This window comes from Drosophila tropicalis, unplaced genomic scaffold (assembly GCF_018151085.1).
Source record: "Drosophila tropicalis isolate 14030-0801.00 unplaced genomic scaffold, ASM1815108v1 contig_697, whole genome shotgun sequence".
NCBI classification, from domain to species: domain Eukaryota; kingdom Metazoa; phylum Arthropoda; class Insecta; order Diptera; family Drosophilidae; genus Drosophila; species Drosophila tropicalis.
This window is the reverse complement of record NW_027173179.1, coordinates 343,865-371,269: the sequence shown is the minus strand read 5'-3', so window position 1 is coordinate 371,269 and position 27,405 is coordinate 343,865. Positions and strand designations below refer to the sequence as shown.

At 37.2% G+C, this 27,405-nt stretch overlaps 1 protein-coding gene across 1 annotated transcript in view; it reads right to left on the bottom strand.

Annotated features, from left to right (window-relative positions):
* Window positions 1-27,405, bottom strand: part of l(2)41Ab (lethal (2) 41Ab) — a 146,049-nt gene that overhangs the window by 81,945 nt on the left and 36,699 nt on the right. The window contains 1 exon segment of the mRNA XM_068293338.1: window positions 13,448-13,656. Within this exon segment, the coding sequence (XP_068149439.1) occupies window positions 13,448-13,656 (209 nt within the window).

The following is a 27,405-nucleotide window of genomic DNA, read 5'->3' as shown; positions in this document are numbered from 1 at the left end:
TTCTTACGGCTCACTCACTCTTATGGCTCATTTTGCGTTCAATGAATGGATGTCAAAGAATGTTTATTTTGTTTTTAATTTTCTGTTATATTTTATCTTATAATTTTATTAAATTCCCAATGAAGGGAGCTAAAAAATATATTTTTTATTAAGAGTTTGTTCTACTAGTTCAAAGAAAAAAAATTTTAAAATATGTAATATTTTTAAATGGCTTAAAATGTAACGTATCTTACTATCGGGTCATGAGCTATCAGCAAGGGAAAAAAGAATGAGTGAGCCAGTTCACCTCGATGAGCTGCTTTTACCCAAGTCTACTGAAGAGTGACTGTGACAACTTCCTGTTCTGTAAATATCGTGTAGGAAGAAAACCGACTCAACTTTTTGCAGATAGGCGAAGTGAATGTCAAGGGACTGATAGATACCGGAGCCAACGTGTCTCTGCTTAGAAAGTGTTTGGCCGAATGCAAGGAGTCTTTTCTACGAGAACTAGGACAGAACACCACACGCACCTTAATACACACCGACGCATCTAAGGACGGGTTGCATTGCTACAGTGGCAAGAGGGTCAACTTCAGAAAACTGAGAAAGAACAACTGTATAGCTACGTACAAGAAGAATAAACATCGTGTTTATCTGAAATGGCTTCAAATAATTAGATGCCCCAAAGAAATATACAAAACGAAACAAATACATAAAACAAAAATAAGATTCATATGACAATTATTGCGTAAAACCAAACAAAACATACACACTCTGTGGAAAACATTAAAATAAGAGATTTTTAAGAACAGTTGTTGCCTCCTAGAGTCTAACATAAGAGTTCATTTATATACTCAACACGTTGATAAATACAACCAGTTCATATTTTAAATGTTACGAATGCAGACTGCGTTTTTTAGTTGTGGTTCTAGATTCCTCTGCATTTTGATCCTCCGAGAAAAAGGAACTCTGCAGTTTTCTTCCACTAGTGCACATTGGGCGCAAATGCCGATTTACCGGCATAAAATCTAAAATTATTTTGTTATATTTTCTTCTTTTTTTTCTTAGTTCCATTAGAGAAATGCCTAACCATTATAAAACCGTTTTTAAAAATATTTTTCGCGCATCCCTGGCTTTCTGGCAGCTCTGTAATGTATGTATATTTAAGTGCCAAAACTGTGTTCGTTGTTGTATTGTGTTGTATTTAGCAGATTTAATAAATCATGTTTATAATCGAACCTAACCTGAAAATAGTTGTGTTTCGTAGAGCAGAACTAATAAGAATATTGCGGATTGCGTAATAGCACAGAAAATAACGAAGTTATTGAGAAAAGTCACTGTTCGTGACTTTGGGGTTTGTATGGGAGCTATATGATATAGTGGTCTGATCCGGCTGAATCCGAGATATACAACCCCTGCAGTATATACAAGCCAACGTGCGAAATTTCAGCTCTGTAGCTCTTGCAGTCTAGGAGGAGTTTGCGTTGATGCAGACGGACGGACGGACATGGTTATTTGAACTCGTCTCGTCGTGCTGATCAAGAATATATATACTTTTTATGGTCGGAGATGCTTCGTTCTATGCGTTGCACACTTCTGACCAAAATTAATATACCCTGTTTGCAAGGGTATAAAAAGAGCAGGCCTCTTGAAGTAAATGTATCGGTAACTGTTGTTGGAATGCCGCTGCAGAACTTGGATTCGCTATTGAACATTTCAAACAGAATTGGTGTTAGGAAATGGCGAGTCTGCAATACTTTAGACAAAAACGCAATGCTCATACGGAAAAAGCAAATAGAGGAGAAGCTCTGGACAGATATGGGACTACATGTGAACAAACCAAGTCCGAACGGTTCTGGAAATTCCAATGATGGCAACACGGCGCGAAGAGCATTTGCAAATGTTTCATTATTTGCCGCAATATTGAAGAATTTTTAAACAATATTAATTGTTCTTTCATGCGAGTTTGAAATTAATGTAATGAAATTTAAGAAACTTTGTGAGGAAACTCTTAAATTGTTTTTAACGAAATATCCGTGGTATCCAACGAGCACAAGATTTTAGTGCACGGTGCAGATATTATACAATCTTCTGTGCTTCCTGTCGGTTACTTGGGAGAAAACGCTTCTGAGGCACGTAATAAATATTACAAGCGTGATAGACTATTTCACGCTAGAAAAAAGAGCCGCAAAAATAATCTAACGGATGTGTTTCACAGAGCTTTGGATTCATCTGACCCTTTATTATCTCTTCGCAAAGAAACAATAAGGTACAATTTTTACCAAAAGAGGTTATTGCACTCTTGATGTTGCCCTCAACATAAAAAACAGTTGTTGTTGAATCCGATTTTGAATTTAAAGAAATATTTGATTTTGAATTCGATCTTGAATGGAAAATAAAAATTTATCAGTATTTCCCATTTGTTTTACAATGTGCATGTGGGCGGTTGGTTTGGGCGTGGTCAAAATTCCAAAACAAGAAAATCCAAAATTATAAAAAAAATCTTAACATAATTGCAAAATTTTAAGTCCATATCTTTACTTTTGGAGTTTATGCAGGTAAATCGCATTTGCGCCCAATGTGCAGTGGTAGAAGACTCAGAGATTAAATCAGCTCCTTTAAGTGCGAACAAAGTTTTAGAGGAAGTAAAAGAGACCAGAGGGCCGGAGCTAACTTTGACCGATCGTTCCTATGGGAGCTATATGATATAGTCACCCGATCTTGATCAAATTTAGCGGTCATTAACAGATATATTAAATTAAGAAATGTTTAATTTGAAAGCAATCGCGTTAAAAGTAACGAAGTTATTTACAAGAGTCACTGTTTGCGACCGATCGTTCCTATGGGAGCTATATGATATAGTCATCCGATCTTGATCAAATTTGGCACAGTAGTTTACAGGCGTAATAAACTCTCTAATATTAAGGTTCACGATAATAGCACAGAAAATAACGAAGTTATTGAGAAAAGTCACTGTTCGTGACTTTGGGGTTTGTATGGCTATATGATATAGTGAATCCGAGATATACAACCCTTGCAGTATATACAAGCAAGGAGTTTGCGGTGATCCAGACGGACGGACGGACGGACATGGCTATTTGAACTCGTCTCTTCGTGCTGATCAAGAATATATATACTTTGTATGGTCGGAGATGCTTCGTTCTATGCGTTGCACACTTCTGACCAAAATTAATATACCCTTTTTGCAAGGGTATAAAAAAAGAGGACTTATGTCTGACTCTTATTTTTAATTATTTAAAATCTGCGTTAAAAGGCAAAGAAAGGAGCTTGGTAGGTCTATTGTCAGGTTCAGCTGATGCTTGGGAGTATGAAAATAATCGGAGGGTATTTTCCGAACAATTAAGTCGGATCGTTGATTTACCGATGAACAACAATGAATCCGCAAAAAATGTTAAAGGAGTCATTGACATAATTAATGAGTCAATGCACTTGATTAAAATAAAAGCAAATCTGTCCGCACAACTTCTACTTAGAAAATTTAAGTTGGAGTTGAGTAGTGTTGGAGGGTCCAACTATATGAGAGTCAGATTAGGAAAACAAGGCAGATACAATTGCTATCTGACGTGTTGGAATACTTTGAGCAAAGATATTGCTCGCTAAGTGCCATGATAAAGGAAGAGATAAACCCGTTACAAAAAACGTCGGTTGCAGTGGTCCGTGGCATAACGCACTTCTGTGTTATAAGTTTAAAGTGCTAACGCCTAAAGAAAGGGTGGAAATAGCCAAGAAAGTACAACTGTGTACAAGATGCTTAAGCATTCAAGCAATAAGAGATGCACCAATGATATGGTCTGCTCATTGCGCAGCAAGGGACGCCATAGACTTCACCATTTAGGGGGAAAACAGGGGAAGGTAAACACTTGCGTAACGATACAACCAAAACTGTTGGCCACAGCTCTTATACAAGTTAAAAAAAAAAGATGAAAAGTATGAAACTTAAAGAGCCTTGATTGATAGTGGCTCACAGAGCACCATCTTATCTTAAGAAACCGCTCAATTATTAAAATTATCCAAAACCAAAAAACAAAGGAAATAAGTGACGTGTCTTCGACAAAAACTAAAACGTCCAAGTATAAGGTAAACGTTGAAATGAAAATGCGTGATCCGAAAAAGAGCTTCTTAAAGTTGATACAATTGTGTTGCCGCAATTAATGAATATCAAATGTGGAAATGTCAAAATGGCAATCTTACGTGCAAGCTTACTCCACCTTTAATAAACCTGGTAGGGTTGTGAAGAGGATTTCAGTACCGCAAACTAAAACACGATCTTCATCTCTTGAATTCAAACTTTGAACTGATTTTATTAACAAACGTCTTGTGTATATAAATGAACTCTTGTTCTTAAAAATGCTTATTCTAATGTTTATATTTCATGCACAGCGTTGGCGACTTAATATTGCGCCGTTGTTATAATCCTAAGTGCTTTTCCAAAGAGTGTGGACACATGTTTTGTTTGGAGTTAAGCAATAATTGTCTTATGAATCTTTATGACTTGTTTTTGTTTTATGTTTTGTATATTTCGTTGGTCCATCTGGTTTGGTAAAGCCATTTCAGATGAACACGATGTTTATTCTTAAACAGGTTGATTTCATAATGGGAGTAGACATATATATATACCCAGTCTTAAAAGAGGGAGTTTCCATGGGGATGGATGGCTTGCTGGGCCAAAATACTCAATTTGGTTAGATCGTGTCTGGATGTACCAAGTCAAAAGAAGATAAGTCTATAGTAGCAATAACAATAGACGTTAGAGCGGATTAGAGCGATTTCGGGAGTTTGAGGCAGACTAAAAAAAATGATATAGAAGCTAATAAATGTGAAGAAAATTTTAACAAAACAACAAAGATTGATGATTCTAAAAGATATTTGGTAACGATCCCGTTTAAACAAGAAAAGTAATAAGGTGACTAAAAGGCGCAAGCAACTTGGAGAAAAAGTTTCAGAAAAATACAAAACTTAAGGAGTACGAAAAATTCATTAAAGAATATTTGGAGTTAGGACATATGGTCGAAACTTATGACCTGCCATATTAAGCAGTAGTAAAAGAAGCAAGTCTGACAACTAAATTATGAGTTGTATTTGACGCTTCCGCGAAAACCACGAATAACGGAAATCTCAATGACGTGATGTGGATCGGGACGCGACTTCGAAAAGACATACGTCATACAAATAATTATATGTGCATCATATTTTTTGCAAATAAAAAGTCGTATAGTATTTTTAAATTATTTCTGAGAATGTGATTTTATTTATAGCATGATGTAAGATAGAAAAATAAAAAAAAAATTTAAACTTAATTTCAACTAAAATAAAAAATTTTAAATTATAGTTATATTCATAGTAAATAATTATATGTGCATTCTTTCACTTTGGTCTCTTAAAAGTAATTAACGTTGGTAATTTTGAAGTATTAACTATGTTAATAATCAATACTTTTTCCTTTATTATTTAAGACTAAGTTGAGACGATTTGGCATAGAATTGACCAACGACTGTAGAACAGATGCGTCAATATTAGCCCATTCCTGTTCTACAGCCAATTTAAGGTGTCGTACAGTCTCAAACTGTCTTCCATTTTTGAAAACGCGAGCCGACAGAATGCCCCAAAGATTCTCGATGGGATTAAGGTCCGGACTTAATGGGGGCCACTTCAATACAGGAATTATTCTTCCTTCAAAAAAAGTCTTTGGTGACCTGCGCCGTGTGGGTTGAAGCATTGTCTTGCTGATAAGTCCAATTATCGCCATAAAGATTTCCAGCGAAGTCTATCAAAACACCGTCTAGAAGCTCTATATACATATTGGCATTCATTCGAGTAGATATGAAGCACATAGGCGTCTTTCCTAAATAGCAGAACGCGGCCCATACCATCAAGGTGCCGCCGCCAAAACCTCGCTTGTAACAAGATAGTCGTTCTTGGCGCGTATCTCTCCAATATTTTTTGCAATTGTCTGGGCCATCTAAATTAAATTTTTTTTTCGTCGCTAAAGATGATGTTGTGCCATTCCTTATCCCAGAATCGGTATCTATTGGCAAATTCTAAACGAGCCTTAAAATGCCGCTCCAGAAGCTTTGGTTTAGGGACCATTGAGGTATGTTTAACTAAACGATTTTCGTTTAGAATCTGAACGATTCTACTCCTCGTTATTTGAAGATCCAATTGAGCCCTTATTTGACCGCTGCTCATCGAATCCTCGACTGCAAGACGTCGAATCTGCCGTTTACATCGTTCGTCAATGTTGGTCTTGCGTCCGCTGCGTCGAGTAGCACCATATTTCGATGGGTTTTTCAGGAACCTACTTATGCAGTTTCTATGCCTGTTAAGTCTGGTTGCTATCTCAGAGATCTTGGAGCCGCTTTCATGCATGCCGAGGATAATTCCCTGCTCGTAATCGGACAAACTTGTACCACGAGGCATTTTAGCCTGACAACAATATATATTATGTACTAATTAAGGTTTTTTATTTATAAATTTAAAAAAATTATATACTTACAATAGAGATTTAAGCAAATTTTCAGAAATAAGTCTTCAACAGCAATACTTTACGTACGAATGATCAGCCACAAGTGTTTTGCACATATAATTATTTACTACGCAGAACCCGATAAACCAAATCATTTTACAGTAACGGTACCACGAAAGAGATTAGAATGACAAAATTTTATACGCATGGCAAGCACAAAGAATACCATGATAATTGTGCATTCGTCAAACTTTCAAAAACTAACTTATAACAGTAAAACAAGACAAAAGAAATAATGCACATATAATTATTTGTATGACGTATTCGACCTAATATTAAAATGGTGAAAATGGCAGCAGGTGCTAGCATATATTGAAAAAATGCAAATGAAAAAAAATGAAGTAAGTAAGTCGACTCGCCGACTTGGGTATACCATACACCAGGTGAAACAAATATTTCAAATTACGAAAACCAAATGTATGTCTATTAAATTGATTTTACATGCTTCATACTATGTGCTATCTCGCTCACTCTACAAATACAAGAGCACACTAGCGCATAGTAAAATACGTTCATACGCATATTTTGCATGTTTCTAGTCCGATTTCAATAAAATTTGGCATGTTGGTAGAAATAGATAAGATTAATTAGTCTTTGAATGCGATAGTCAAAAAACTACAGGAGGAAATCAGTTTTTTCTAAATTATGGAGGCGGAATTGGGCGTGGCAAAGTATAAAATGAGGTATACTCTGCGCGCATACTAAGGAAAATTTTTAAGAAGCCAATATCTGCGCGTCTATTAAGCTATTCTGCATACCAAATTTGATGTCGGTAGCTGTCATAGTTTTTTAAGGAAATCAGTTTTATGTAAATTCCGGAGGTGGAAGGGGGCGTGGCAAAAAGTTTAAACAATTAATTTCTGCGCGCTGACAAAAGGAGTATATAAACCAAATTTGATGTCTCTAGCTGTTATACTTTTTAAGAAAAATAGTTTTGTGGTTCCTGCGGGCGTAAGGGGGCGTGGCCCAAATTCCAAATAACTCTATACATTTACATACTACACGAGTATACATACCAAATTTGGTGGCTCTAGCTCGTATGGCCTCCGAGATCTGCGTGTTCATACAGACGGACGGACGGACAGACGGACATGGCTAGATCGACACGACTGTTGTTCCTGATCAAGAATATATATACTTTATAGGGTCGGAAAAGCTTCCTTCTGTCTATTACATACATTTTGGCGACTTCAAGATACCATTTCACCATATTAGTAACATTACAAATATAGTATGGAATCCAGTAAAAGCAAACATAGTAAACCATTCGGCAGAGTTGGAGAAAAAAGGAAGCCAGTTACAATCATTAAAGGAACATCATATTGAATTACTAGGTTTAAACTTCCATCATGTAACCTTGACCTTCCTTAATATAAAGCTATCATTCTAATTTTAATATTCATAATAATTTGTATAAGACAACTTAAGATTTGACGCAAATTAAAAAAACGTCGCATTTGACGGGCCCTCGCAGAATATTTAAGAACCAGAGGGCCGGGGCTAACTTTGACCGCGTCAAAGTTTGTATACCCTTGCAACTTTTTTGGTAACTCTTTCCTTACCTATTAGCCATCAATGTGGAAGAACGTTTTATCTAAAAAGGCTTATGTTTGCGAAAGAATGGCCTACAATCAAAGGAAATAACGAAGATATTGATCAAAGTCACTGTTTTCCACCGATCGTTCCTATGGGAGCTATATGATATAGTCACCCGATCTTTATCAAATTCGACACAGTCATTAACAGATATATTAAATTAAGAAATGTTTAATTGGAAAACAATCACGTTAAAAGTAACGAAGTTATTTACAAAAGTCACTGTTTTCGCCCGATCGTTCCTCTGGGAGCTATAAGATATAGTCACCCGATCTTGATCAAACTTGGCACAGTCATTAACAGATATACTATACTAACAAATGTTTAATTTGAAAGCAATAGCGGTAAAAGTAACGAAGTTATTTACAAAAGTCACTGTTTTCGACCGATCGTTCCTATGGGAGCTTTATGATATAGTCATCCGATCTTGATCAAATTTGGCAAAGTCGTTTATAAGCGTAATAAACTCTTTTACGATAATAACATAGAAAATAACGAAGTTATTGAGAAAAGTCACTGTTCGTGATTTTGGGGTTTGTATGGGAGCTTTATGATATAGTGGTCCGATCCGGCTGAATCCGAGATATACAACGCCTGCAGAATATACAGGCCTACGTGCTCTGTAGCTCTTACGGTCTAGGAAGAGTTTGCGTTGATCCAGACGGACGGACGGACGGACATGGCTATTTGAACTCGTCTCGTCGTGCTGATCAAGAATATATATACTTTGTATGGTCGGAGATGCTTCGTTCTATGCGTTGCACACTTCTGACCAAAATTAATATACCCTTTTTGCAAGGGTATAAAAAACATTGTGTTCATCTGAAATGGATTCAAAAAATTAGATGCACCAAACAAATACATAAAACAAATGTCAAAGAAGTTAAATTCGGCTTTGCCGAAGTTTATATACCCTTGCAGTCCTTTGCAATAATAATTTTACATGTTCAAAATTTGTTTTCTGCAACTCAATTACAATCAATATACAAACAAAAGAATTTTACTCTTCATACTAAAATTTGTTCTTCTTCTTCCCTCATTACCTAAGCAATAGTGTTGGGTAAACGTTGCTCAATTTGGTGAACATGTTCACTTGTTCTTTTTTCGAAGTGAGTCGACTCACTCACATTGCTCAGTTGCTCACTGTTCATGAACAGCTCAAAGCTACTGAATTCTTCACACAACAGACAATGAAATATGTTATGTTCCATTTTAAATCTTTTTTTTATGATTTTTATAACTCTTGTACTTAAAACTAATTTAACAAAACAAATCAAAACCTTTTTCATAGATTTGATTCCCTTCATTGGGAGTATTTATGTTCTATAAAACTTGTACTTAAAACTAAATTAGAAAATAAAAAAACAAAAGGTTAAAGTTAAAGAAATTCCCTTCATTGGGAATATTAGTCTTCTCGTTAAATAAAAATACTATTATTTAGGAACATACATAAAATTTACATGTTATTATGTAAAATCATAAGATTTTCCACATTGGTCGGCTTCAACAGGGACCGTCTTTTGGTTACTGTTTCACCAGCACTGGAAAATATGCGCTCGCATGGCACAGATGTTGCAACTATGCATAGGCGACTTAGCATAGATGTATATAAATGCGGGTATTGCATTTTTCGCTGATTCCACCATTCCAATGGATCAGCCTTCCGAGATATATACTCTTCAGCTAAATATTTATCCATTTCTCGAATACCAGCAGCAATTGTATTTGTGGGGTGGCTTACTTGTTGGAACTTATTGTCGTACTCGTTCCAGATGTCGTCTTTGTCAGTAGAACCCAATTCTTTAGCTGGGACACCTTCATTCAGTGCGACAACGGTGCGCATTTTTGTCAGTTTTTTCTTCATTTCAGAAACCGCGTTTTGAAAGGCTTCTGTTGATTTAAATACTCGTCCTTTAAATCTTGGATCCAGAATGGTGTTTTCTGCGTACAAAACATTTGTTTCCACCTCTCTGATGCCATCCACTTCAAAAAGAGCGTCTCGACAACCTCCTGCAAAGTATGGCTTGCAACAGACGCATTTATTGTCACCATTTTTTTTTGCAGCAACCCAACTAAGACAATTATCTTTGATAGCGTCACGTTTTTTTCCGCGCAGATCTCTTCCGTTAGTTGATAGAAGGGCTGTAAAATTGGAAGTACACCTTCTATCAAACTCCAGTCTTCTGGGGACAAAATAAGGTCCGTCCGTGTGGAGAGGGCTGCCACAACTGCCTGCAACATCGACAGTCTTTGAAACATTTTGAAGGTTCCACCTTGTGGGCACATCCTGCGTGAGTTTTAGTTGTGGCAAGTTAAACATAGCTTGCATGTCCTTTAACTTTTTAGCCCTGATGAGCTACGGTTAAAGTACTCTGCGATAGCTTTTACTTTCGTGCGCACACTGCTGATTTTCTCCAAAGCCTTTTGAACAATGATGTTTAGGGAGTGCGCAAAACACCTCACCTGTTTCCAATTGCCCAATTTTATAGCACCAAAAATGTTGTGGGCATTGTCCGAAGCTATAGCCATTACTTTATTTTGTAACTCCCACTTGACAACAATTTTTTTGAGAAAACCAAAAAGGTTTACTGAAGTGTGTGACTCTTCAAAGGCCTCGCAAGCAATGGTGTGTGATTGTAGCACTGTTGTATCCTGATTTATGTAGTGCACAGTTACTGCTATATAGCTCTCATTGCTGAGTGGTGTCCAGCCGTCTGTTGTTAGACATACTGCAGTGGCCATTCGCAAATTGTCCAAAATATGTTCCAAGTGTTCATCACGAACTTTGGGTATCAAAGAGGTGGTTAACGTTTTTCTTGTGGGAAGCTTATACCCTGGAGCGTGCGAGATCTATGCGAGACCTATGTCCTCAAAATGATTCCAAATCTCACTGTGTTTCCGGATTAGCGACATAATGAATTTTTAAAAGCGAAACAAAAATTGGCGCTAACACGAAGACAATAAAAAACGGAAGAACGCAAAATGAGCTAACAGTACGTAAAAATGAGCAAAGCCAACAAAAGTGAGTGTTGAAAAACAGCTGAGCAAAAGAGCATGTGAGCAAAAGGAGCAAGTGAGCAAAAAAGAACAAGTGAGCAAGAAAGAACAAGTGAGCAAAAAATAACAAGTGAGCAATAAAGAACAAGTGAGCAAAAAAGAGCAAGTGAGTAATAAAGAACAATTCGAGAGGAACATGTTCAGTTGCTCAGTTTAGTGAACAACTCTTTTTTGTTCACTCACTCATGAGCAACCCAACACTACTAAGCAAAGCAACGCACGCATACACATACAGTTTATGTAGCGTTGCGTCTGTGTGTGTATGCATGTGCTCTGTTGATTTTATGATGACGTAGTAGACAGCAAGCAGCGCTGCCGGCAGCGGTTGAACCGATTTATATTGACTGTAACTTGTGTTATATTTATCCAATCAACTTTTGGGATCTGGGGTTTTATATCCAATACTATCATCGTAGTAAATTTCATGGGGATAATCCAATTTTTATAAAAATGTTTCTGCTAGAGCTATATGACAATTTTCACCTGGGTAATAAAAAAAAAATTGCATCGCGATAGCTCTTAAGCTGGCTGAGTAAAACGCATACGCACCGACGGACGGACGGACAGACGGACATGGCTATATCAACTCAGCTTCTCATGCTGATCAAGAATATATATACTTTATGGGGTCGGAAACGTCTCCTTCTGTGCGTTACAAACATCTGACCAATTTTATAATACCCTCTGCAAGGGTACAAAAATAAGATTCATATGACAATTATTGCGTAAAACCAAACAAAACATGCATCCACTTTCTGTAGAAAACACTTAAGATGGTAACAACGGCGCGTAATCAAGTAACCGACGCTGAGCATAAAGTATAAACAATTTTCAACCACCGAAAAACGTGGGTCATTAAATAATATATTTTTAACAACAATTGTTGCCTCCTAAAGTCTAAGAGTTCATTTATATACTCAACACTTTGATAAATAAGACTGGGGTTTTTAGTTCTGGTTCTGCGTTCAAACAAACATTAAGTAAGAAAGGCGTTCCTCAGGAGTTTGCCCAATGGGTTCTATACTTCCGGGACTTTGATTTTGAGGCAGAGCACAGACCAGGTGAGCGGTTAAAAAATGTGGATTTCATAAGCCAAGCACAAGTCAAATAATGTTAGTATCGTCAGTAGTCACAGCGAAAGTTAAAAAAGCTCAGCAAGATGATCCAATGATTAAATCAATTTCCGAAATTCTTAGAAGCAAGCCCCCCGACAACTTTAAGCTTAAAGATGTAAATGTAAGATTTGGTGTACATGGTGGCACAAGGAACAGATTTGCTCGCTATACCAAAATCTCTAGAAAGAACATTTGTATTAAATCTGCATTATCTACAACAAAAAACTTGGCAAAAAAGAAGGCCCTCTTTATCAAGTCGACAAAGGATCTGAACCGCTGCACACTTTACAAGTGGATCGCCTCGGACCGATGGATGCCACGTTAAAGCATTACAAATACATATTTGCAATGGTACACAAAAACCGCTAATGCTGACGAAGTCATCAAAAAGCTACAGAAATTGTCAGATATATTTGGACATCCGGACGCATTATTAGTAATCGTAGATCGGCATTTACATCTAGTATTAAGTAGTACGCGAAGCAAACTGGAGTTGAACATGTCTGGAGCACCACTGGAGTGACAATGGGGAATGGACAAATTAAACATGTCAACCGATTGATCCTTAACATTATATTCAAGTTATCTTCGGAGGAGCCTGAGAGATGGTATAAGGTCATACCGAGAGTTCAAGTACATAAGTCCACAAGCGGTTTCCATTTAAGCTAATATTCGGCGTGAAAATGAGAAGCGGAACGGTAAGCGATATTTTACAGTTGCTCAAGAATGAAATGTTTGATACCTTTGACTCGGAAAGCAGGATATGCGTGACAAAGCAAAAAAAAAAAGGATGTCCCAAACACATAAAAATATAAAAAAGCAGGCCGCTATGATGTTCAAAAAGCAGCAATAGACGCCGACGGACTAAAATATACGACCACTAGCAATGACAAAATGAAATTGTGGAGTTTTGTTACAAAAAACGAGGATGCATGGTCATCAGACTAATCAGAAAGGCCGAATGTGAAATGGGATATAACCGTGGCTGCGTGGTGCCAAGTCGATGCTCAGCAGTCAGAAGTATCAGCCATCGACAGTCATAAGCAGTAATAAGAAGATAAATTAGCAGTATACAGAACCCGAGATTTAATCATAATTTTCCCGTAAACTATCAAATAAAACCTTACATATATAATTATGTTTTGGTACAACATACCTTAAGCCTCTCATTAAGTCCAGTATGTACTTGCTCAAGTTCGGTTTCTTCGTGATCGTAAAGTTTTCTTGTTTTGTAAATCTTGTCATTAAGCAATTCTAGTTTCGCCGTATGCTTTTGAATATCGAGCATTAACTCTTTAGTCTTTTTTTCGGATAATTCCAGTTCCTGATCAATTTTCAGAGATTTTTGTTTTATAATGGACAACTCTGTAATGAAATCAGTTTAAAAATACTAATTTAAATGTAGTAGGCTTTTTTTTTTTTATAATTGATTAATAATTTCTTTTATTTCAGTTTTGTAAATCAAACATACATATATCAATGGACATATTTGGACAATTATTTTTATTCTCAACTTATTCTCAAGTGTTGACCCCTTTTTATACCATTTCAAAAAAGGTATATTTTGTTGTATATATGTTGGTCAGAATTGTACAACGCATAGAAGGAAGCATATTCAATCATATAAAGCAAGGGTGGGCACGTAGTGGCTCTTTTGGCTCCCGTGGCTCTTTACTGGCAGAGGCTGGGCAGAGAAAAAGGTAATTCTTTGGTCTCGACGCACACAAAAATTTGTGTGTCTCGAGTTTTATGACGGGTCATAAACGACCTTTTTTGGGTCGAGCGAGCGATCGTCGTCGAACTTTTAGGCAGAGGGACGGCCAAGTCCCGAATTTCGCGGGGAGGGGGTAAATGGTCGCGATCTCGAGCTCGCAACTTGTGGATAGAGGGACGGCCAAGTCTCGAATTTTACGGGGAGGAAGAAGAGGGTCGCGATCTCGAGCTCGCAACTTTTAGACAGAGGGACGGCCAAGTACCGAATTTTGCGGGGAGGGAGAAAACGGGTCGCGATCTCGAGCTCGCAACTTTTAGACAGAGGGACGGCCAAGTACCGAATTTTGCGGGGAGGGGGAAAATGGTCGCGATCTCGAGCACTCGTCAATTACAACCTTTATTATACCATACACCCATAGGGTGAAATGGTATATTAAAGTCGCCAAAATGTATGTAACAGGCAGAAGGAAGCTTCTCCGACCCTATAAAGTATATATATTCTTGATCAGGATCAACAGCCGAGTCGATCTAGCCATGTCCGTCTGTCCGTCCGTCCGTCCGTCCGTCCGTCTGTATGAACACGCAGATCTCGGAGACTATAAGAGCTAGAGCCACCACATTTGGTATGTATACTCGTGTAGTATGCACATGTTCAGAGTTAATTGGAATTTCGGCCACGCCCCCTTACGCCCCCAGGAATCACATAAAACTGTTTTTCTTAAAAAGTATGACAGCTAGAGACATCAAATTTAGTTTGTATACCCGATTAGTGAGTGCGCAGAAATTAACTGTTCAAACTTTTTGCCACGCCCCCTTACGCCCCCAGGAATCACACAAAACTGTTTTTCTTAAAAAGTATAATAGCTAGAGACATCAAATTTGGTTTGTATGCTCGTTTAGTTAGCGCGCAGAAACTAATTGTTTAAACTTTTTGCCACGCCCCCTTCCGCCCCCCGGAATTTACATAAAAGTGATTTCCTTGAAAACTATGATAGTTGCCGACATCAAATTTAGTATGTAGACTAGCTTAATAGACGCGCAGATATTGGCTATTTAAAAATTTTGCCACGCCCTTTTCCGCCCCCGCAAATTAAACAAAACTGATTTAATCAAAAACTAACAAAGCTAAAGTCACCAAATTTAGTATGTATACTGGCATAGTATGCGCGGAGAATTTATATATTTTCACATTTTGCCACGCCCACTTCCGCCTCCATAATTTAGAAAAAACCGATTTCCTCCTGTAGTTTTTTGACTATCGCACTTAATTTTGGCAGACTAATTTATCTTATCTTTTTCTACCAAACTACCAAATTTTATTAAAATCGGACTAGAAACATGTAAAATATGCGTATGAACGTATTTTACTACGCGGTCCACAAGGCCAGAATTGGACGTTGGCTAGTAGCGGCGCTAGAGTGCTCGTGTGTTTGTAGAGTGAGCGAGATAGCACATAGTATAAGACATGTAAAAACAATTTAATAGACATACATTTGGTCTTCGAAATTTGAAATATTTGTGTATGGTATACCCAAGTCGACGAGTCGACTTACTTGCTTCATTTTTTACTTGTCCCTCACTCCCTTTGCCAACAAGTTGCGAGCTCGAGATCGCGACCCTTTTCCCCCTCCCCGCAAAATTCGGTACTTGGCCGTCCCTCTGTCTAAAAGTTGCGAGCTCGAGATCGCGACCCGTTTTCTCCCTCCCCGCAAAATTCGGGATTTGGCCGTCCCTCTGCCTAAAAGTTCGACGACGATCGCTCGCTCGACCCAAAAAGGTCGTTTATGACACGTCATAAAACTCGAGACACACAAATTTTTGTGTGCGTCGAGACCAAAAAATTACCTTTTTCTCTGCCCAGCCTCTGCCGGTAAAGAGCCACGGGATCCAAAAGAGCCACTACGTGCCCATCCTTGATATACAGTATATACATATTTGATCAGCACGACGAGACAAATTCAAATAGCCATGTTTGTCTGTACCTGTGTCCGTCTAAAACGCCGCGAACACCTTCTAGACCTCAAGATCTACAAAGTTGAAATTTTACATGTAAATTTACATATACTACAAAGTTTGTATATTTATTTCGGCGTTCCTTTCTCGCTTAATGTAGTTTGAATTCCCAACTATTTTTAGCGATGAAGATATGGTATGGCCATTACACTTGTGGATTCTTTAGCGAAGTTTGCTGATGATAAAACTTGGTGGTTTTTAAAATAGCTATACAGACAACCTGATCACCTTTTGTGCTGCCTATGATTTTAAATCTTATAAATTATTAAGATTTATTGACCTGAAGCAGCGATAAAACACAGTTTTGATTTTTTATTAATTAAATTAAATAAAAAATTGAAAAAATAAATACTAGATACTATAATTGTCTAAATAAAACGAACGTTTTTATTTTTAAATACTCTAACAAACGGTATAAACATACCTTTTTCAAAAAGTATAGCCTAAAATGTCGTTTTGGGTTATACAATATTCAAAAAATGGATTCATTTATGCAAATATTATATCTACTATAAATGCAGAAAGAAACGATAAACATTTTGAATTATACTTTCCCTTATTATTTTATTTTTTATAATTTAAGTTTGTAATTTCCTTATATTTGTCTTTATTATTTATAAGATTCTTCGATGAGATAGCTACGTTCTGTCTACTCACTAGCCACTTGACACGCCTGACACTTCATTTGCTACAATCGGCTGTCCTGACGAGTCATTCGACTTGAATGATTCTAGCCAATGCTTCATGAGTCCCGGCACTGTTGAGGTCTTGCAAGATCCTTCAACAGCGCTAACTTTGTCAATGCCATTTCGACCGTGCCTATTCACTTTTGTAACTTTATGGGGTCCTAGCTATTTACCCCTCAACTTCAATCCATAGTGTGTATGTTACATAGGTCACATACTTGTGCCAGTTTTTCTTATGCTCCGCGCTTAACTTTATAATTATTGAAACTATTATGTTATGTATCCTTTCTACTTGGCCGTAGCTACGGGGCACACCTGTTCCAATCAGTAAGTGCTGTATGTCCTGTCTTTTTCCTTAAATGCATGGGATGTAAATGCTGTTCCCCTGTCATAAATTATCCTCACCGGCTTACCTTTTCTTTTAATTTTGGAATATATTACAGTTTTTCTACGATATCTAGAGTCTTTCTAGCTCCAAAATGTCCTTGTTTTATATAAGTCTCGAATATTGCGGTGAAAAAGTTAAAAAAAAATTTTATTCTCGGGACATTTCGTGTTTCTGTCAACATCTTCGACATTGTATGTCGGGAAGATTTTTAGCCGAAACATATAATAGTTAAGGAATATAACTTAACTAATATAACTCTATGTAGATAGACTTTCTTTTAAACAAAACATTCTAGCTTTAACGGGGAAATGGCTAAAACCTGACATTACTGAAGCATCGGTTTTTTCACAAGCTTTTCTAGTAGGCGGTGGCGTTCTGAAAGCTGTTGATGCTACTTCACCATCTGAAATATTTCAATTTTCTAAAACCCAGGAGATTGTGTTTGTCGGTGTTAAAGTAAATTTTAAATCTTTTAAAGCTTTTATTACTTGTTCCTATGTATATTCCACTATCGTCAGACATAGTGGTCTACTTAAATCATTTAGAGGCAATTCAGTTTGGCGCCTTTTTTAGTTTCTAGTCAAGACATGCTCATAGTTGTAGGTGATTTTAATTTACCTGCTTTAGAATGGTCACTAACAGATGAATCTACCACGTCTCTGCCTTCTATGTCACCGTTAGATCTTATTTTTTGTATTGAATTCTTCTTATTGCGATGTTTTTAAGATCGAATCGTTTGTTCTCCCCGAAGACAAATTTCATCCATCATTAAATTTTAAAATTTATCTGCCCTTGATATCACCATTACTTGGTTCAAATGAGTTACCTCTCACTAGGTGCTTTCGTAAGACTGACTTTTTCAGCCTTAATAAAAACATAACTCCTACTGATTGTTCTTATCTGATATAAACTCATCTGTTTACTTTTTATGATAGTCTGAATTCACTGTTTGATATTTGTGTGCCTCTTGGTAGGCATGAGCGGCTTAACAAACCTCCCAGGTTCATTCGAGTGTTATCCAATTTGAAAAAACCGTCGCTCATCAGAATACGCTCCACAGTGATCAGGCAATTGCCTCTATGCTTGCGAGTTTTTATAACCTTGCAGAGGGTATTAAAAAATTGGTCAGATGTTTGGCGGATAGCGTTGCAAAAATTAATTTTTTAATGACCGCGTTTGGCAAAAATAACATATGCAATCGATAGGTAATACTTCAGAGATTATTTTTTAAATCGGTTTAGATTAATGGGTGCTAAAGGCGCCGAATAAATGCAAATTTTTCAAAATACCACAACTTTAAAACTGAATATTGGAATATTCAACAATCGATCTTGATTTTTTTTGTTTTATCTGAAAAGTATGTTCTTTAAAATAGCATGTTTTATTAATTTTAATACTTACTAAAATCGTTATTGACATAGAAGTGTTTAAAAAATACACTAAATGTTGGGATACTCAATTTTTCTGCCTTTTTTCATTTTTTATTTACATATTGATTTTTAATTTGTTAAAATCTGTGAGCTAGCGTTCATAAGCTTTAAGAGGAGCTTTTAGAGATGGAGGTTCAATTCAGAAGAGCTAAACTTTTGATTGAATCTCCGACGCGAAAGAGGGCCAGGTTTCAGGGCGTGTCCCTCAGTCCGTCGGCACACCGATCTCTACCAGTTCCGGCTTCTGACAATGACCCTATTTCACCAAATGCACAGCAGCCGATATCGTTTAGGAGTCCGGCTTTGGTAGGTGTGGAGTCTCTTCCCATATCCCCTGGAGACAGTATCACGCCTACTAGCACGATATCTGTTGTAGTTTCCGAGCCGTCCGGGCAAACATCCGTTCCCAGGAATATTGCCAATAAAGTAGTTGCAAGAGGAGCTAGTAAAGTGTTAGCTGCTTCAGCTGCTACTGCTTCTGCTGTTACTGGCACTTCTAGTTCCCTTGTTGTAGTTCCACCCAAAAAGCAAATTTTTATTTCGACGCTTTATCCCAATACTACTTCTGAGGAAGTCATAGCCTACATCCAGGGCAAAGTTCAAGCCCCTAACATTGCGGTGGAAAAGTTCAGTTTTTCATATACCCGTGTGTCTCCCCAGATCTTTTTGGCCAAATATGTCATAAAGATTTCTGTCCAGAAAAGAATATACAATAAAAAAGAAGAATCGGCCGATTAGCCTGTTACCTGCCTCTGCAAACAACATTCATTCTGGCTCGTCGGCACTTGTTGGCGAGTCAAAAAACTAACTTCGTCCCTAACTGTGGCCTATTAGAATGTACGGGGACTAAAGTCTAAACTCTCTAGACTATATGTAAAAAATGTAGATTTTGACTTTCATTTTCTTGCCTTTACTGAAACTTGGCTGAAGCCTGATATTGCCGATGCTTCAATTTTCACCTCAAAATATTTAACATACAGACATGATCGGACTATCCGTAATGGTGGTGGTGTTTTGATCGCTGTTGATTCAGCGTTCTCGTCTGAAATTATCCAGTCTTCCAATCAAGAGATTGAATTTGGTTTTGTTAAAGTTTCTTTAAATTCTTTTTCTGCCTATATAACAATTTGATGCCTCCAACCCGATGTTTTCGCAAGTGATTTATAAACACAAGCTGAATTTTTTCAAAGGCTATGGATGGGAAAATATGAATAATTGGAAAATAGCATATTTAGTTCCAAAATGCTGAGTTAATTCAATATTGATATTGATTATTTTGATCAAAATCAGACATCAATAGCAAATATTCAAAATTAACCTACAAAAAATTAAATATTTAAAATGCTTTAGAATCTAGTTGAAACACTAAAAAACTTTTTATAGTCGTTTAAAACAATCAAAAATTTCATTTGGGATGAAAAAAGAAACTGTTTTCATTCAATTTAGAAGAAAAACAAGCTTGAAAATATTTTCCGACATTGACCTAGAATATTACATTCATTTTGAAACTTGAGGAGTTCTTTGACATATGCTTTAACTTTTACTTTTACTTGTAATGTAAAATGCCAAAAGGACCAACCGTGCAGCTCCTGTTCTTTTTTCAAATATATCGTTTTCATATCGTCTGAAAAGAACGAATCAATTAGATGGGGCAAGACGAGTCTTTTCAATTTAAGCTTAAGGTTCACCATATACAAACATTGTTTGTTGTTGTCTTAAATGAATTAAATACACTTGTGCTCACATAATTAAAGCAGTCGAGTTTACCTCAAGAAATTTAAAGGAATCTTTTTTTTTGTGTCTCGTTTTCAAATTACCCATAGCTTTTGATTTGAATTGTATACGACTCTTTTAAAATATTTTCATTTTTAATTACTTATTGATTTCTAAGTTTTTAATTTTTTTAATTAATCAATTGTATTCACTTGTCAGAAGTTGTAAACTTTTCATTGAGTCTGTAGTGACCAGGTAATTCTCGCTCAATTTAGTCAACATTTAAAAGGTGTTACAAGGTGTTAGTGCATACAGTCCTTTTTAAGGAACTCCAGTTCAAAAGTAGAGGAGCTAGGTTCGATTATAAGTCAGTAACAGGAGCAGGATGCACCGAAAACGTTATGCTTCGACATACTCATTAGTTGTTGAGATGACAAAAAAAAAAAAAAAAAACAGAGGGCCGGGGCTAACTTCGACCGCGTCAAAGTTTGTATACCCTTGCAACTTTTTTGGTAACTCTCTCCTTACCTATTAGCCATCAATGTGGAAGAACGTTTTATCTAAAAAGGCTTATGTTTGCGATAGAATGGCCTACAATCATAGGAAATAACGAAGATATTGATCAAAGTCACTGTTTTTCACCGATCGTTCCTATGGGAGCTATATGATATAGTCACCCGATCTTGATCAAATTTGGCACAGTCATTTATTTATTTTATTTACGTCAACTAACACAGCAGTCGACGAAAAAGCTTAAGCTAAAGACAGATAGTAATTAAATGAAGAAGGTAGCTTAGCTTTATACACAACTAAACAACTCCACAGCCCGGTGGAGGTGTTTTATTTGCACAAGGTGCCAGCTATACCCCGATTCACAGCCAATGTGGCCAGGGATGAGTTGCAGCCATCCAAGTCCAGAACATTTTCATTGGTTTCGCTGTAGATGATTAAAAAGTATAGCGCGAAGAGAAGTGACAGAAAGATGAGGAGAGATAAGGTGAGAAAGGTTGTTAAAAGATTGGCAAAGAACACGAAGAGGTTCGTGAAGAGAGTAGTTCGTCAGACATCTACTAAGGTGAATAAGAAAAAAGTTTCTGGTCCGACGTGAGGGAACACAAAAATACAACGTATCTAGTTGACTAGTTTATGGAGAAAGAGACTGCCAAAATTAAGCCTTCGGTTATAAAGTGAAGGAAGATTAATAAGAAGTCTGTCAGAATAAGAAGGTAGGCGAAGACCCGGGTCCCAATTTTGCGTAGCGCAAACTTAAGGAATTGCTTCTGTACCGATTCAATACTACGCTGGTGAACATCATATTGCGGGTTCCACACTGGCGAGAATATTCTAGAGTAGTGCGAACTAACGAAGTGTATAAAACCTTTGCTCTGTTGACAATTGAAGAAATGTAAAAAATTAAATGAAAGTTTTTGGTCAAACATAACTCCTAAATCTTTGAATGATGGTACACAATCTAACAGAACAGACTTAATAGAGTAATGAGCTAGGAGCGGAGACAAACGACTGAACGTCGTAAAAGAACACTTAGAGGCATTAAGGTGTAATTTATTAACGTGGCACCAATCACAGAACGCATCGAGATCTGATTGCAAGTACTGTTGGAAAGAAGGATCATTATAGGAATTACAAATCTTGACGTCATCCGCAAACACGAGCACGCGTGAATGAGCCAAGGCCAAAGGCAACCCAATAATTTTGGTGAAAAACCCATGATGTCAAGTTTCGCGAGAAGCAAAGAATGATCAACCGTATCAAAAGCCTTACTGAAGTCAGTATAAATAACATCAGTTTGACACTTTTTACGGAAGCCATGGTGTACAAGGGTAGTCAATTCTAAAAGGTTGGTAAGCGACGAACGACCTTTCATGAAGCCATGCTGACAAGGAGAAATAGTGGATCTGGATAGATGTTGAAGGGAAGACGTGATGAATTTCTCAAACAGTTTAGGTATTGCCGAAAGTTTGGCAATGCCACGGTAGTTAGAAACATCCGATTTGATACCCTTTTTAAAAAGCGGAATAATAAAAGACTCCTTCCTAATATCAGGAAAGCTAAATGTCTCACTCGATATAAAGAATAACCGAGCTAAAAGCTTAGATAGGGAAATCGAACACATTTTAAGGATGCATCTAGGTATATTTTCAGGCCCGGGAACGATGGAAGACGTCATAGATGACAAGCTAGAGATAATACAGTCTTCAGTAATACTGGGAAAAAACATACAATTTAAATGTGGGATTGAAAAGGGATAGGGTGTGGGATCCGAAACAGTAGTAGAATATGTCGACTGAAAATATTTAGCAAACAGATCTGCAATATCTAAATCATTATTAGCAGACTGGTCGTTAAGTCTGAAGGTGGATGGTAGTACATTAGAGCGTCTTTTGAAATTATCAAAGTTGTAAAATCGTTTGGGGTTCTTATAAAACTCAACCTTACAGCGAACTAGATAATTGTTGTAGCATTGAGTATTTAAAAGATAAAATTGAGATTTGGCTATACAATAATTTGCATAGTCAAGTCGCGAACCAGTTTTTTTAATCTTTTAAAATATCTCGATTTAATGTTACGAAGATTAGAGCGTGTGAACCAGACTGGAGAGCTGGAGACGGTAGAGACATTCACATAAGGAACGCATTTATCAATTAAGAGCAGAGTAGAAAAACTTCACTGCACAATCTATATCGCAGCACTCAAATAGAAACGACCAATCAAAAGAGAAAATAAGTCTGTTAAGAAGATTGAAATTTGTTTTACGAAAACATTTACGACGAGAATTTGAGATGTTTTTAAATAAATTAGTAACGGAATTGTAAGAAATAGTAACTTCAATGATAGGATGATAAGGATCTTCAGGTTTCACTAGTGGCTGTGTTTGCGATACAGCACTAACAGTGGGATCAGAGACAAAAACAAGATCAAGGATTCTTTTAGAACAGTTAAGGAAAGAATTCAACTGATATAGTGGACATTCAAGTAGGCTATCAAGAAAAACATGTTGAGATGAAGAAATTAAGAAAGATAGATTATCATTAACAAGCCAAGAAATATTAGGCAAGTTAAAATCACCTAAAACTATAAGAACATCACGATCTTTAAGACGACCAAAAATAGTTCGTAAAGCATCAGCATGGTGCACGTAGATCATGATATCAGAAGCTGGAGGAATATATGTGGGATGTGGATTTGCGATGTGCATCAATCCCACTGTACACGAAGACGAGAGACGAGACGACGATCAAAGAGAGAACGTGAGCGTGTAAGAAGAGACGATCAAGAGGGATGACGAACGAATGAGAGATGACGACGAGAGAGTTGGTTTTTGCGCGTCGAACAAGACGGACGTGTTTTGAGGTCTTGCGTCATAGTCGGATGCAAGGTCAAGTCGAGTACCATAGACGGGTACTATAAGTCGAGTGTCAAGGCCGGACACTAAAAGTCAAGTACCATAGACGGGTGCTATAAGTCGTGTGTCAAAGTCGGACACTAAAAGTCGATCGCCAAAGTCGGGCGTGAAAAGTCGAAGCGTCATAGACGGACGCCAAAGTCGAGCCGAGCCAAACGTCGATTGTCATTTAGCATAGTGTAATCTCTATGAAGTCGTATTATCATGTAAACCCCCTAGACTATAATTATATCGTAAATAAAACCCCACATATATGAACAAGAATATATAGGCTAAAGTTAGAACATGTAACTTCGGCGCAAATAAACTCAACACCTAAGGGGAGATCATTCGGCACAACACTTGAACGCAGATTCGAATTGACAGCAATGAGCACTCCACCGCCACGACGACCAACACGATCAAGCCTATAAGAAATAAAGTTATTAGAAAGAATTTTATTATCTAAAACAGAGGAGTTAAGCCAAGTTTCAGAGAAAGCTAATATGTCAGCCGAAAAGGTTTGGCTATCACAGAACAGGTTCGAGAGCTTGGTAAGAAGTCCTCTTACATTTTGATAATGAATGCAAAGACTAGACGTTATTAGTTTTTTGAAGCAGAAGATAAATTAGGAAGGTGGACAGGCAACGGACGAGAGCGCTTATTGGGCGCAAACTCGTGTACAACTAGGCCCTATGGCCAAAAATTAGGGTCAACCATAGCTGAGAAGTACTCATTTGGTACTGTAATTTTAAAAGAGGAGATTTCGTGAGGCCTAGAAAACTTAAACTTTTGAATTAAAACCTTAGCAGGGCAAATATTACCAAATATTACTAACTTAGAAGTATCTGGAGCAAGCCTAGAGATAAATAATTGTTTGCGATGAGGCACTTCAGTTAGTGGAGGCGGAGGAGCATTGGGATCCGCAAGTGATTGAGAGCCGACATGATCCTGTGATTGATCAGAGTTCCCGTGAGGGATAGATTGAGGTAGACCAGGGCTTGTAATGGGTACTTCAATCTGAAAAGAAGAGCATAAAGAGGGACAAGAAGATGGTGTAGGCGAAAGTAAAATCGGAAAGGAAGCAATAGAGAGAGCTGGCGACTGGTTACGAGGCAACTCAAAGGTACATTTCTTGGGCAATTTCTCAGAAGGTGAAACAAACTTGAATTGCGACAATAAATGAACGCTAGAGTCACACTCGTTAGACAGCTGTTTGGCCAGTTTGTTTAAAGAAAGAAACTTTAAACGAAGATCCCTATACATACGGCTAAATTCAAGCTGCTGGCTGGCACAAGATGGGCAAGTCCAGCGCATTAAGCTGCAAGCATCAAGCTCAGGCTTAGACACAGACAAACCAGAAAATTTGTCGTAGTCGCGGCCATTGAGGCCAGCACATTTTAAGTGAATAAGATTATCGCAGAGCCAACAAGATATTGCTCTATACTGATCATCAAACCGATCAGAATATTTGCAATTAGGTAGACAACAAGCCATTGAAAAGCCGAAAGAAAGGAAAAAAAAATTATATATATATAAGAATATATAGAAAAATTAAATTCACAGCACAAAGATAATTATTGATAAATAATCAATAATTACAAATAAAACAAAGAGACAGCTAGAGTGCACAGCACAACAGAGAGTGCAAGAACAGTTATAAGCCGAGCTTTGAGAGGCGGCCTTACAAAAGTGATTACGCGGGAGAGAAGCTGAGCACAAGCACAAAGCAGAGAGAACAACAAAGCCACTAGCACTGATGGTATGATGGGGGCGATGTGGGGATCAACTGCAGAAGCAATGACGAAAGAAAAAAAATAAAAAAAATAAAATTCACTGTGCATTTACAATGCACCAAACACTAATCACGAAAAAGAAAAAACTGTTTAAACTGATTAATTTGGCGAATTATGGAAATAAAACACAAGGGAGTCAAGCGAACAACACCAGCGAAAGCGTACACAAACTAAGCACAATTCAAAATTAAGAAAAAACAATAAACATTAATAAAAACTCAGGAGCTACGCAAAAACACGACCGTCACGTCAGAGAGCAGAAAGCTACCTTTAACAGATATATTAAATTAAGAAATGTTTAATTTGAAAACAATCACGTTAAAAGTAACGAAGTTATTTACAAAAGTCGATGTTTTCGCCCGATCGTTCCTAATGATATAGTCACCCGATCTCGATCAAATTTGGAACAGTAGTTTATAGGCGAAATAAACTGTATAATATTGAGTTTCGATAATAGCACAGAAAATAACGAAGTTATTGAGAAAAGTCACTGTTCGTGACGTTTGTGTGGGAGCTATTTGATATAGTGGTCCGATCCGGCTTGATCCGAGATATACAACCCCTGCAGTATATACAAGCCTACATGCAAAATTTCTAATAGTCTAGTAGGAGTTTGCGTTGATCCAGACGGACGGACAGATGGGCGGACGGACGGACATGGCTATTTAAACTTGTCTCGTCGTGCTGATCAAGATGTTTATTCTTAAACAGAGCCGGTATATAACAAATCAGCCAACTCAAAGTGGCACCGATCAAAGAGATCTTTAAATCAATTTTTATAGATACTTTTACATATATGAGCAATAAATTACAAAAAAAAAGAGAATACAGCAAATATATATATTATGATGATCCTATTCAAGGAGGTCATGGTGGCATAACAGCGATAGCGTGAATCAAAAGACCCTACTACAGGAAAAATATGACACGTCATATAAAATAGTACGTATGTAGATGTTAAAAATCCCAGAAGTTTAATACAACGACACACATAAAAACATCAATGACCCTTACCGAGACACTCGTAAATGCTTTCGACATAGTGAAAGCGTAGTTACAGAAACACTTGTGAACAAGGCAACGAATATATAGTCACACTAATTTGTGACTCAACAAAATATTTAGTAGCCATTTCAATCAAAAGTAAAAGCGCAAGCAATGTCGCAAAAGCCATCATTATTAAATCTTTACACTCAAGTACGGTTCAATGAAGACGTTCATTTCGGACATGTGAAAGAGTATAAAAACCAGAAAACGGATTTATGCAAGTACATGAAGATTAAGAATCTCACCTCTACTGCAAATCACCACCAAGCATTAGGGAAAATTAAACCAAATCATCGAACATTTAACGAATGCATTCCTTCATATATCTCTGCAGACAAAACTGATTAGGACGTTTGGACTCAATATTTCACTTATTGTTTTAATACGACACTATCAGCAACGCATGACTATTGTCCAAACGAACTCGTACTTGGCAGATTACCAAAGCAGTTCATAGATTTTAATAGAATAGATAAGGTTGACCCTATTTACAATTTTGATGACTTTTCTAAGGCTTATAGAAAATTATTATACGAGAATTTTGAATTAAGTTTGGGAGATAAAGTGCTGATAGGAAACGAGGCAGGGCGAAAACTAGACCCACTTTAAGATAAAAGATAAGGAAACCATAATTATTAATAATAACAATAATAAGAAACAAAAAATTCAAAGGGATGGATCAAAATAGGATAAAAATAAAAAAAATATATTTCATGGGATTGGACTGATCAACCACGCGTACACTCGAAACAAGAGCGAGCTAATTCACGTTCTTTCTATCTCTTCACTGTGAGCTTGAATCTGTAGACCGTCGAAACCTACCAACAAAATTAAACGTCGTAGCAACACTATTGGCGATGCAATTGCATCTGCCTCTTCTACAATGTCTCAACGCACAAAAACTTCCAAACGGGAGCCCCAAAAC